The sequence below is a fragment of the Acanthopagrus latus genome, chromosome 16 (genome assembly GCF_904848185.1).
Source record: "Acanthopagrus latus isolate v.2019 chromosome 16, fAcaLat1.1, whole genome shotgun sequence".
Taxonomy (NCBI): domain Eukaryota; kingdom Metazoa; phylum Chordata; class Actinopteri; order Spariformes; family Sparidae; genus Acanthopagrus; species Acanthopagrus latus.
In genome coordinates, this window is record NC_051054.1 from 17,753,672 (window position 1) to 17,766,340 (window position 12,669).

General features: G+C 42.9%; 1 protein-coding gene across 4 annotated transcripts in view; it reads left to right on the forward strand.

Moving 5' to 3' along the window:
• Positions 1-3,559: 3,559 nt before the first annotated feature.
• Positions 3,560-12,669, forward strand: part of ldlrap1b (low density lipoprotein receptor adaptor protein 1b) — a 33,850-nt gene continuing 24,740 nt past the window's right edge. For 2 of the 4 annotated variants that reach the window (XM_037071773.1, XM_037071774.1), the window contains exon 1: positions 3,560-3,920. In XM_037071773.1, the coding sequence (XP_036927668.1) occupies positions 3,836-3,920 (85 nt within the window). In that variant the 5' untranslated portion in view covers positions 3,560-3,835. The remainder of the gene's footprint in view (positions 3,921-12,669) is intronic. The other 2 variants (XM_037071772.1, XM_037071771.1) reach the window with 2 other exon arrangements.

The window sequence follows — 12,669 nt, forward strand, 5'->3', positions numbered from 1 at the left end:
CTTTTCTCTACTTGTTACTCCAACTATATGTCTAAATATGTCAAAACAGCTGATCAACTTTGACTGTTAGTTTGCTGTATAGACAGATTTTAAAAAGTAATTCCAGTCTATTTGCTTTCCAAACGTTGTTGTCAGGGCGAGTCTCAGAAACTAAAGTTAAAGGGGTCTAACATAAGTGAGGATACAGGAGGCAGGGGAATTTGAAGACACACTATGGCATTATGTGTTTTTGGAGACATAGCCAGGATATCTCAGCACTGGTTACCTTTCTCTTATTAATCTCTCTCTCATAAATTGAAATTCTATGGAAATGAAACACATAAAGGTTTAGTATTCAGAAACCCTCATTATGCCATCCCAAACAGCAGTTCCTTTTGTTGCATTCTTCTTATATAGCAGTTGGTTAATGATAGACATCAAGCACCGCTGAGGTAGAACAATATATATTATCTATCGATTACAAACAGTTCATAAACTTGTCCATCTGGCTAGAATCTGGCATTTGTTGCACTGTCATTTCATTGCCACAGGGAGGCAGTGTCTGTCTTTTTAATTTAGCTCAATGGAGATAATCTGTCCACACAGACTTTGGTTATTAACTCTGTCAAGACCTGCTAATTCCTTCTTTTCAAACCCAGAAATCCCATTTAGCCCTGACAAAAGAACTTTATGAATAATCTCTTCATGCTTTTTACAAATCACAGCTTGTCAAAACATGGTGACCACTGGCGCTCCCATGAAGCTATCCAGCAGCATTGGGCTGGTAGGTGAATGAAGCTGGGAGTGCGCACCATTTAAATAATGCCGGAGGGGAATGCCAGCCTTTGATGTTAAAACTCAGCATTTAAGCACACCTTTTCACACTCTCCTCCATGTCTGCATTTCAGATTCAGAAATAATCACCATTAGGGACTTTTCTGGGCTCTGATGACCTCCGGACTTGAGATTTCAGTCAGTGGTGGAACCATGCAAGGGAGCAAATTATGGGCTGCCACATGTTTTGATTTCAGAGATAATTCATTCATCTAAAGCACTTTTTGGGAGGGAGATAAAGAATCCCTTTGCCAAGGACAAAGGATTTCAATGCATGAAAGAAGCCCTCTGCTCAGCATTCTGTCGCATGCCAGGCTTCCCCAAATACGCTCGATTAACCTGTGCAGCGAGACAAATGTTGGTGAAGCGCCTTGCTCCTTTCCTCAGCATTAACCAGCGCCTAGGTCGGGCATAAATTTGTTTTACACTCAATCACCTGTATTTTATTACTGCTCTTGTTCCAATTTGGCACCACATTGTTTGGCAGAGTCAAGCATGTGGAATTAACAGATTATGATTTTCTCCAGCAGTTTGCATCTGGCACAGCTGTATCTGCAACGGCATTAGGCCCAGAATAATCTACAGCAAATCCAGCTGTTTGAGGAGAAATTTCTCAAACAAGAAATTATATGGTTTCTCTTGACCTACTCAATTAACAAAGTCCATGAGTTGTTTTCATGGTGGAAATACACTTTCCACCCCCCTGATGCTGCACTTACTCCTCTGGGAAACAAAGAAAATGGTGGAACAGACACACTGTTTCTGAATAAACGTGTATAGATATTCTCCCAAAGCTGATGCTATTAGGCAGCTTACTTGTGTTTGCCTTCATGTATGAATAAATCATGTGTATTTTGTTTTTGCATATTCACCTCCAGACTGAAGAATCATCTCTATTTAATCATCCCCCCCCCTCTTTTAGGTCAGTTGAGCCGTTTTTCTCTTTCCCATCCAAAACTCATTGATTTTCCTTCACTTCACACTTACCTTAACTATCATCCATGTTTGTGCTTTAAAAGTGAAGCTATGTCTCACATGCTTCAGTAAGTGGCAGATTCACTAGCAGAGGGTGTGCTCTTTTGTCTCAAGCCTCTTAGAGAAGCATGGTTGTAGCTGCCAACAAAGCAACAGTGATTTAGAAGCAATGCACCTGCCTGAGTACAGGGGGGTGGTTTATTTTACATTGCAGCACAGATGTGGGGATATTTCTCCCTTGGAGTTACTTTGTACAGAATACACCTTTTACTATGTCACTGCTAAACTGGGCTTCACATTGAAGACAGCAGCGGTGTTGCCTAATATTTCCTTGGTGACGTATTAGCCTGTTGCACTGTTGTAACCAGGCTCGTCACCTCTGAGAGATCCGGTCCCGCAAGAGTTTTTGAGCGCCATTCCTCTGGGTGATTCAGTTGATCGGTGATGATGTAAGCTCATTGAAATTCAATCCAGAACATGGGCTTGGTGTGATAAAATGTTTCGTGATGCAAAGGTTTTGAAACCAACCACAAAAAACAAACAAACAAACAAACAAAAAAACCCCCCACACATATAATGGCTCCATGCAGCTCTTCAGGCGTAATACAAATCTCTGGGAGCTCCGAGATTTGATTTGTAAAGACGTTATTTACACCTTTTTTTGGCTGAAATCTTCACCGTAGTTGCAAAGTTTAAAGTGGTAACACTCACCCCATTTGAAGTGGGCGTGCATGTTTGCTTTGAGCATGTAAATAATGTCTTTTCATTTCAATTAGAGATCTAGAGACTTGGATTACTCTGGACAAGCTGTACAAAGATCCATCTAAATAGTCCCTATCTACTATAGTTGTAAAGGAGAACACTGCAATGCTGTTTTGCCGTGAAGCTCCAGAAATGTTACGAGACTTAACCTGGCTTTACTTGGGCATGAGGGTGAGCAGATAGTGACAGAGTTCTCATTTTTGGGTGAATTTTCCTTTAAGTCACAATGTGTAATGGACATATTTTCTGTCAGCACTCAAATGGTATTGAAGTATAACCCAATAATAATTAGATACATTTTTTAAAATTCATTTGTGAGATGGTGTCTGTAAAATTGACTTTGCCTGTAACACTAAACAACAATATATACATAGTTTCCTCTAAAAGTGCAGAAAGTGAGACTGTAAAAGGTCAAACATCATCCGTTTGAGGGGGGCTGGGGCACGTACACTAGAGGGAACAGGATCACTCATAAGATAATATCAAGTGAGTATATGATAAAAATAATAGACACTGAGAGGATATTTTTGCAACAATCTGTAGGACTGGAGTTATTGTTTCCCAACGGAAAGCCCAATAACAACACATTAATAAAACACCCACTGATAAAAATGATTTTGAACAATCTAATGGTGAGACATTAGATTTGACTGTGATGCCTTATCATCAATTTTGGCTGCTTTAAAGAGCTACATCAACCTGAGCAGATGAGTTCCCCCGAACTGAAGTAGCTCCACCCTCAAGCCTACCTTTGGTGACATTACTGACATTTCCACTGAAACGACGGTGAACTTAGAAGCCCAATAAAGAAGCCGCCAGTGCGGCTGAATTAAACATGAGAGGTCCAACCACAGCCCCGTGATGTGACTACCGAATCATCTGCCACAGAAGACGCCGGGTGGGAGTTAACACCGGTGTGTGTGTGTGTGTGTGTGTGTGTGTGTGTGTGTGTGTGTGTGTGTGTGTGTGTATTAACAGGAACAACAGAAACAGCAGCACCGCCCGCCAGGGATGCGAGCGCCGCTGCAACAGCCTCACTCGCGTGATCCCACAAACGGGCGTCACGCACATTATCCGGTTAATTTACATACATAACGCCGCCCAGGGGGACGAACATGATAATCTGCCATCGACTGAAAGCAAACCGTGCGGAGGGGAGAAAAAACAGCTGAAAAAAAAGAAAAAAAGTTTGGACGGAGGAGGGTTGTTTGAAACCGAGCGAAGTGTTTCGTCAGAAACCAAGAGGCGCTTTGTCGGGCTCTTTGCCCCACTTTTGGATTACGATATGGACGCTTTGAAATCCGCTGGAAGGGCAATTATACGGAGTCCCAGCGTCGCCAAACAGTCGTGGGGCTCGGGCAGACATAAAAGTGAGTACGCTGTTGTTAAATACACCACCGCGAAGGCGTTAGCCGGTGCCGATGTGTCTAAAAGCAAGGCTAACTTAGCTGAACAAGCTAGCCTTGATAAGGAGCTAACACTACACCCGGCGTACACTCACCATTAGCGTCACTTTACAACTCGTCTCACAGACAGCCGCTACAGTTGTGGAGGGGTCAGTGTGTGGGGTGCTTGTCAGACCGCGCAACTGGAAAAGCGAACATTTTCAACATTAGAGGGAGTGTTTGAGGTCGGAAATGTGTGAACTTGACATTTAAACTGACAGCAGCGCTCCGCGGCTTGAAAATGCACTCAGGTTGAGGCTTTTTCTAGCGTGTCCAGCTCCCAAACTGGTCGCCCCGGATTCACGAAGTCTCACGAGTTGCCTGACTGTCAGCCACTCGGACCTGAAGCGACCGCATGTCACGACCAAACTTTGCGAGTCCTGTGGCATGCTGTTGTTGTCTGCCACGTCACTGAGCCGACTGACGGACACCGGGTCGGAAATGTGTACGACAGCGTCTCAGCGGGGAGCCACAATACTGCGATGTGGGCTGCAGATGGGTGCAGGAGGGTCACGGGAGTGTAAAAGGCATGGAGACACGAGTGGTCCGCTTCCTGGCAAGGAAGGATCCTCGCAACGCACTGTTGCTAGGCGATGCTCTGTGTGAAACCAAAAAAAAAAAAGAGAGAGAGAGAGAGAGAGAGAGAGAGAGAGAGAGGCTGTGTAAGGAGTGGTTGCAAAGCCTAAATCTTATAGTTCGTCCTGGTGCCAAGCTCGTATTAGAGGGTTGATTATCATGAAAGCCACCATTGTTTTTTTTTTGTTTTTGTTTTTTTTGCTGGATTTCCACATGATGGGTTAGCAACCTCCAATGTAGACAGCTGATCATGAGCGCACACACTATGCTAGTGTGGCTTTCACATGCACATCTTTTTTGTTTTATGTTTGCTTACACAAAGGGGCACTGTCCCCTGCTTCCATGCACCCCCCTCGTTTGTTATTTATTTTTTTTTACGCCATAGACAATAGAGCAATTGGCAGCAAGATGTGGCGCGTGCCAGACAGTGCAATTGATGCTTTGTTTTGGTCCACTCCTCCTCTCTGGGGAGGGGGGATGTGATGCCTCCACATCTGATCAGGCAGTGGTCACAGAGAGGGCTGAACAACGACCAGTCGGTCCACAGTGCTTGGCGCTCTGGCTGATGGCGACGCTTGGCGATGATTTCATGTTAAATAAGTCCTATCATCCGCCATCCGTGAAGAGAGAGTCAAATAGAGGGAAGCTGGTCCTGTCAATAATTCGGCATCTGTCGTATCATTTCTTCACCCACATTACTCATGTGTCTGAGCTTCCTGTTTCATATGCAATCAAGTTAGCGGTTCATCCTGTCTTTTTTTGTTTCTATAATTATAGGCTTAACTGTGTCTCAGAAGGCCCCAGTGAACTGCAGAGACATGAATAAGAAGGCAACTTGTTTCATCCTGTAGTGTCAGTAAGCTTTTGCACCAAAGGGGACCGGGTTTTTCCGCACAAGATGCATTCACATACGGCCGTAATTTATGACATAGAAAGTCCTTTTAATAATGTGTCTCATGGTTTGGAATATATTACCTCAAAATACAACAAACCTAGATGGGCAAAGTTTGAGGCAAAGTTTTGATTCATGTCTCCACTAAGATTGTCTGTCCCTCATGTGTGTAGGCTTGGCCTTATCAAAGCTGCCTTTTCACTTTTTTGGCATCTATCAGCGCTACATTCCTTTGCTCCCACTGTCAGTGTTGGATCTTAACAGGTTCCAGTATTGTTTTCATGAAACCGCCCTGTGTCTCTCTTTAATGATCGCTGCACGTCAAGTAGCATGACATTTCCCCTGCTTTTGCAGTATTCTGCCTCTGCACGTGCAAGCTTATGTACACAGTGTCATTTCCTGCATAGTTTTAAAAACAACTCAGTTGTTTTCTGGCAATCTGTGGAGTTATCAAAATTGGTATGTGCGCTGCCCCTCCAATTACATCCAAATAGTACCGAATTTGAGGGTGAAAAATTGGTATGTAACATCAGCCTTCTTTATAGGTCACAAAGCCCCTGTTTTTTTTTTTTTCCTTAACCAGGCTGAAAAGTGTGGGAGGCTGAAAATCCCTGTCTGCATTGAAGAGAGGCAGCTCCCTCCCACGTCCCTGGTCAAGGAGCTGACTTCTCTGGGGTTGTCAATATTGAAGCAGCTACATATCAGGATGTCAGGCGACCCATGCAGATGGCTAATTGGGAATGTGTGATCTTAAACCATTTGGGCTGCATCACATTTAACACCAAAAATGTGTGACTCAGTTTTGCGATACTGCCAGAGAAGATGGTAGTTGATGCAGCCATCGACTCATTTGCATTTAGTACATTATTCAGATAACAGAGTCAGTGCACTGACAGTTGTCAGATGGGGTTGGTGTTAAATAATACATCAGTAGGTTTAATTTAGTTGGCATAATGTTTTATGGCAGTCTTGTTTACATGTACATGTTTCACCGTGTGTACTGTGCTGCCACCTCTGGCCCTTCCCCGGCTGGCCAGCACTGTGTCCCTTGCACAAAGTCATCCAGTGTGGGTTGCCTTAATGGAGATTGCTTCCCGCTGGATTCTTTTATGGAGTTGTAAAGTCCATGCTGATTTACAGTCCTCTTAGATCCTCCTGTATCTGTAGGCTGCTTGTGCACATGGAGTCAGTCACATGTGTCCGTGGACAGGACTGCACAATCATGCTTTGTCACCATACCCTCTCTGAGGACGGTTTTTAATCTCGAAGGGAAATGAGTGTTTGACTTTCTCTTGTTTCGGCTGACGCAGCAGGGAAAATAGGAAACTACTTAACCATCGGAGTTTCTGTCATTACACCAGTTACTGGCACAGGCTAAGTTGAGCTGGAAATTGCAGGATGGTGAATTTGTGACGTGGAAGACCATCCACTTGCATCTGTTGTTCACTAAGCTATATTACATTCGGTTGATACAGAATAGAAAATGTTGGTTCCCATTTTTTATGAATTCATTGAAAACACTATTTCATTTTTTGTTTACACTGCTAAATTGACTCCAAAAGACATCAACCAACCATACAACTCACAGAAAATGCACATAATGCAATGCAATAACATTGATTAAATTAATCTGTTAAAAATATAATCTAAATACTTTAACAATGACAGGGAGATGTATGTTCTAAACCTTTTGTGTCTTTTATTTTCTTGCAGTTTTCAATAGTGTCTTATGAGGAAACGGAGACATTTGTAGGACTTTTTTGTAATTGAGGAAATGCATCATCTTTTATTTCTCTGTAATTGTAGAGAACAGTAGAGACTACTTTGAAAGACTACGGTACACCATTCTGTGAATGCAGAAGGGAGTCTGGGCAGGATACTCAGTGGCTAACCAGTTCACCTTCCTGGTGAGAAATAATTGATGTAATCTCCTTCAGCCATATGTTTAGACATATGGTCAGTGTGGTAGTTCTTTGTGCTTCATTGTCAGTAGGTGGACTTGGTCGATTGGCCTGAATTAACACCATCTGAGACTTTTTCAGCGATGGGAAAGCCTACAAATCCTGGTTCAGGATATTTAGACATCCATCTCAGCCTGAAAGTAGTCTGGCTATTGGACCTTTAGTGTCCTCTGCAATTGCAACTTCTTCCCATGTTTTAAACTCTTCTGGGCAAGTGAGTTAATACAAGACGCTGTTGCAGGCATGATGAGCTCCTAAAGCATGAGCAAGATATTATTGTGCACTCGCAGCAGAAACAGCCTTCTTCTCTCTAACCTGTTAGTCAAGCTGTGGCGGTCTATGGATGTCTTCTGGGTAAGGCTGAAAGAGGTGAGAGTGAAACTCGGGTAGTTGATGAATCAACTTGTCCTTCCACTCCCCCTCTCCTACACCCTCTACGCAATGCTTGTTCCAAAACTTGTCTTTTCTTTTCCTTTTTAAAGTTCTAACATTCCTGTGAGCTGCGGCCTTGTCTTGTTGGTTGTGAGATCTTATGAGATCCTCAGATGACACACCTTTTCCCCTAAATGCATCTTGTGTATTAAGACTTTTGGAATGCAGAGGGGATTGTTTAATGGCAGATTTCTTTGCCTTTCGCTGAACTGTCTTTCTCCATCTGTTTGGCAAAAATAACAAGCTGAAACGTGTCTCTGCTAAGACGTGCATCAGTGTATCAAGCTCAGCTCTGAAATCGGTCGTGGCGAGATTTTGCAAACCTGTGGTCCTGTGTGTCTAACACTACCAGGTTGAACAAGACAGAGTTTCATCAGTTCTTTGGGTAATATGTGACTAGTCAGAGAAGCAAACATTGCACCCAATGGGATGGTTTGTTTGAATGGTTAGTTTATGCTTTTTGTGTTGTACTGGTTTTCTTTTCAGTTATTAGTTCTGACACTTGACTCTGGTTCCAAGTCAGGCCAGATCCAAATTTGATTGACTATAATTGGATCCATGTAGGGTCTCATTGTTTGTGTGCTATAATCAGTGCAGTTATCTTGCTGAAAACATGTATTGGCTATGGCAAAAACACATTCATCAACAATGGAGAAGAGAGTGCGGGGTTTGACTTAAGAGCAGCGGCCTTTTTACCTTGAAGTGTTTGTTCTTTTCACCAAGAAATGTGTCACTGATCAGATGAAGAGTGGGTGTTTTTTGTCTTGAACAACCAGTGCCCAGGGCATCATTTGACCATCCAGCCTGACCAGTCGCACCACCCGAGGGAGGAAGAGAGTTGTGCTAATCCATGTTGCTCCAGGCTAATATCTGATCACAGGAATATGGAAAGGGTGGGACAATCAGAGACAGTTGTGACAACCGCAACACTCAAGCTGTTGCACTCGATGTGCAGCCCGTGTTCCGTGCCAACAAAGTGTTAATGCTTGGTAATCACATGCAGTTAAAGTTGATGGACAATGTTTACCTGATGTTGAACTCTGTGCATCATAGTATTGTTTCCTGGGTGTTTATGTGTTTATGTTCATAAATACTATATATGTTTTATGTTTGTGTCGTATTAAGGCGTTACAAACTTTCAGTAACAAGCAGCAAAACCTTAACATTTCAGAAGATGGTTGTGCATCTTGTTGCCAGCATTGGCTGTCTGTCTCTGCTTTAAGCTTTTTGGGTCAGTGGCATTTTGGATTGGGTCTAAAAGTCTGGTTTTGTTTGGTAGTCCTTAGTTGTCCTTTGGATCTGGATAGGGTTTTCACAAGTCTGTTTCAGATCGGGTCTGGAGTTTTATACTTATGAAGTATGTAGGTATTTATTTATCCCTAAGATTATTTTAATGATTAATTATTTAGTCTATGAAATGTCAAAAAAAAAAAAAAAAAGGGAAAAATGCTCATCACAAAGTCCAAAACCCACTGACTCTTCCTTTGGTATCACAAATCGCAAATCCTTATATTGAAGAAGATAGAACCAGCAAATGTTTTGACATTTTTACTTAAAATGTCCATACCCTGACACACCTGATTCAAAGGAGTGGCTTCAGCAGAGCTTGATGAAGAGCTGATCATACGAATCAGGTGTGACCCCTGTACAAATAATTATCAAGATTCTTAGCGTCTCATTTTATTTGAATTGACAAAATGATGAACCAGCTAAGCATTAATGCCACCTTGATGAATACTTTATAAATACTGTATCATTACTTGTAATTGCCATTTGAACTGCAATAGAAGCTGTCTCCTCCTGCTCAGTGTGGCTGTGCCCATTGTGCTTTAAGGATCAGTTTCATAACCCTGCTTCTTGTTGAGAGTACATTCTGGCCTCAGCTGGTCATCAGCTGTAATCCCCTCACTGGCATGACCTCTCATTTCTCATGCCTCTCCCTCTCATCACTTTCCTTCTTTGAGTGGATTTAACCAATACTGAAAGACGCGCGTCTCGTGTTACAACTTAAACCACGACTGTAAGACTCTTATCCTCTGTAAATCCTTTCCCTCACCCAACTGGAATTGTTTTGGGTGGTCATCAAATTAAACGCGGATAGCTCCACAGTCATGCAACACTTCTTTTGTATTATTAGGAAAAGTCCAACTCAGATATTTAAGAGTATCATAAGCCTGCATGTGCAGCGAGTGAAATTAAAGGAGTCCAAGGACAGAGACAGAAGAGGTCACATGCTGCTGGCCATAAAGGATCCCCACTGACTGTTCATCTTACTTACTTTGTATCGATTGCTCCTTTAGTGAACTGGCCTCTAGTTTATGTCTCTGTGTTCATTTGTATCTAATACTGTTGGTGTGTCTGTGTGTTGCTCAGAGACCTGGGTTTCCTATAATATGTAGAACATTTCCTGTATCCGTTCCATACAAGCTGAAGTTAAGAGGGGGAACAATAGGACCGTACAATGTCTGTACCAGGCTCAGACAGACGGTGACAGTCACCCCCATGTGTAGTAACACACACTTTTTCCCTTGGAATAACACTCAGCCTTTCTCCTCTTAACAGTGCTCCTTCTCAGCCTTTTCCTGTAATGCTTTGTCTTTTCAAGATGTAAGTAATGATGATGGTTCCCCCCTTGACCTGCGCTGAAATCAACAGAACAGGTGAGGTGACACAGGTGCATCGTGTGGTTGTGTGAGACTCAACCAGAGAAGAATAGAGATGTAGGACTTAACTTTTTCTGTGGCATAGTTAGAGGTTGTCTAAGGTTCTTCCCTCAACAAGCTTTGTGCTGTGTCTCTGTGTATCCCTCCAGGCGTCTCCTCTCATCTGAGTCGGCAGTTTCTAAATTAGCCTAAAGTGTCCTGATTGGAATCTAATAATGCTGGAATAGGTCTTCACTGCACGCGTCTTGTTGTTGTCAGATAAGAGGAGGGTCATCTCTGTACAGGTCAGCCGAGGCCCTAAATACCCAAGGATGCATGAGCAAACTTTAACTTTGGTTGCAGTTTGATTATAACAGTAATTGGGTACTATTTGTCTTTGAAAACCTCCCCTGTTTCAAAGGTTGTTTGTGATTTATTGTAAAGCACCAGTCAGGTTATGAATTGTAGGTTGTTCATAAGGGAACTGAACATTCCCTCAGTGTAAACACATGGCATTATATAAAACAATGATTTTCACTTGAAAATAAGTGACACAGTTTATAGCATCACTAACCTTCAAAATCCTTGAATCTCCTCACATCCAATTAGCAGTGATATAAAGTCCTTTAATGGATGTTGCAGTTACAGTATTGGTCAGGGATATTGGGATCAAATTTGTCTAACTTCACAGCGGAGACGTACTTTCTTGTTATCCAATTATATTGTATGAATCTCAGCTCGATGTTGACGTCCTCTTGAAAGTCTCAAACCCACTTTCTTACTTTCACAGTTATCTTAATGGTTTTGAATTATATAATTGATTAACCAAGCAGTTTTTGTAGCAAATATCTCCAATGTGAACATTGAGGTTTGCTGCACTGAATTGTTGTTCCATATTTTTCTTGTTGTCATCAGATTCCGTGAAAAGAGCTAAACCAACGAATCGATCCCACTGAAGACTGTGAGTGTATCTTTGTCTCTGACAGACTGCCGTGATGGCCAATGAATAATAAAACACTTCAGTGAACCCCTCCTCTGCAAACTTCTGTGATGAGCGTGTTGTTTTGCCGAGTCGATTCCAAATACACCGCCCTGCTGTGCAAGCACTAGCTCATAAAATGTGAATCAATCCATTACCGAAAATAGTCTGCAACAAATGCACTTTGCATCCTCTCAAAAACTACAGTGCCCAGCTTTTAAGCAAATGTCCACTTTAAGAGAGTCTGTTGTTTGCACCCAAACATGATTTGACAGCAGGTGGTTTCCTACCATGGCAATTTTGGGGGGGTTGAGAATCGTCGGTGACGCCCAAAGCGTTCCTGGTGAGCAGATGGTGTTACCTCTGAGAGGACCGCATGAATGGCAGCACAGTGTACACACTTTTTCCAAATATCCCTGGGTGATGCAAATCCCCAACAAAACAAAAACGGGGACCCTGTTATTTGTGCTGGGTGCTGGTTTCACAGCCAGTGTGAAGCGCCACTAGAGATTTGATCGTTTCCCATCTTGTTTAGGCGAAGATATGCAGGTGGGCAGGTATATAAACAATGAGTCACTCTCAGTTGCATTTTTTTTTTTTTTTTTAGAGGGGTCAGATGAATGCGCTTGGATTCTCTCCTCTTCACTCATTCAGAAACAGCACTGCAACACCACGCGGAGAGCTCTCAGAGCTCAGAAGCGCCTTTCAAATCTTAACAAAGGGGAAACTGTTGATGCAGCAGGCTTGACTCGTGGAGCGTGCTGGAGCTGTAGAGTGGGTGGTGGGGCTTTGACTGTTGACCTAAAAGTTTTTCATTTGTGTTTGTAAGTTAAAGTCCCCTCCCCCTTCCTGAGAATCCCAAAATAATCATTTATGGGGTAATCGCAACTCCTCACATGACTAACTTTTTCTAGCTTGATAACGGGCAATGAAGGCTCAGCTTACCCCCCCGCCTCCACCGATCACCTCACTTCCTCTTTCTCTTTTAACCGCTTGTTTTTTCATCTATGAATGTGTCCCTGCCTCCGCCTGTCTCGCCTCCCTCACTCCTCTGAGTGTCTGTCATCTTCCCTCCTTCAAGCTGAGGCAAGGCCACAAAGTGCAGGTATTCTCTAATCATTACCGTCTCTGTCACTGGTTGGTGATGGGGAAAGGTATGTTGTTCCTGTCTGACCCTTGCTCGTCCAAATCA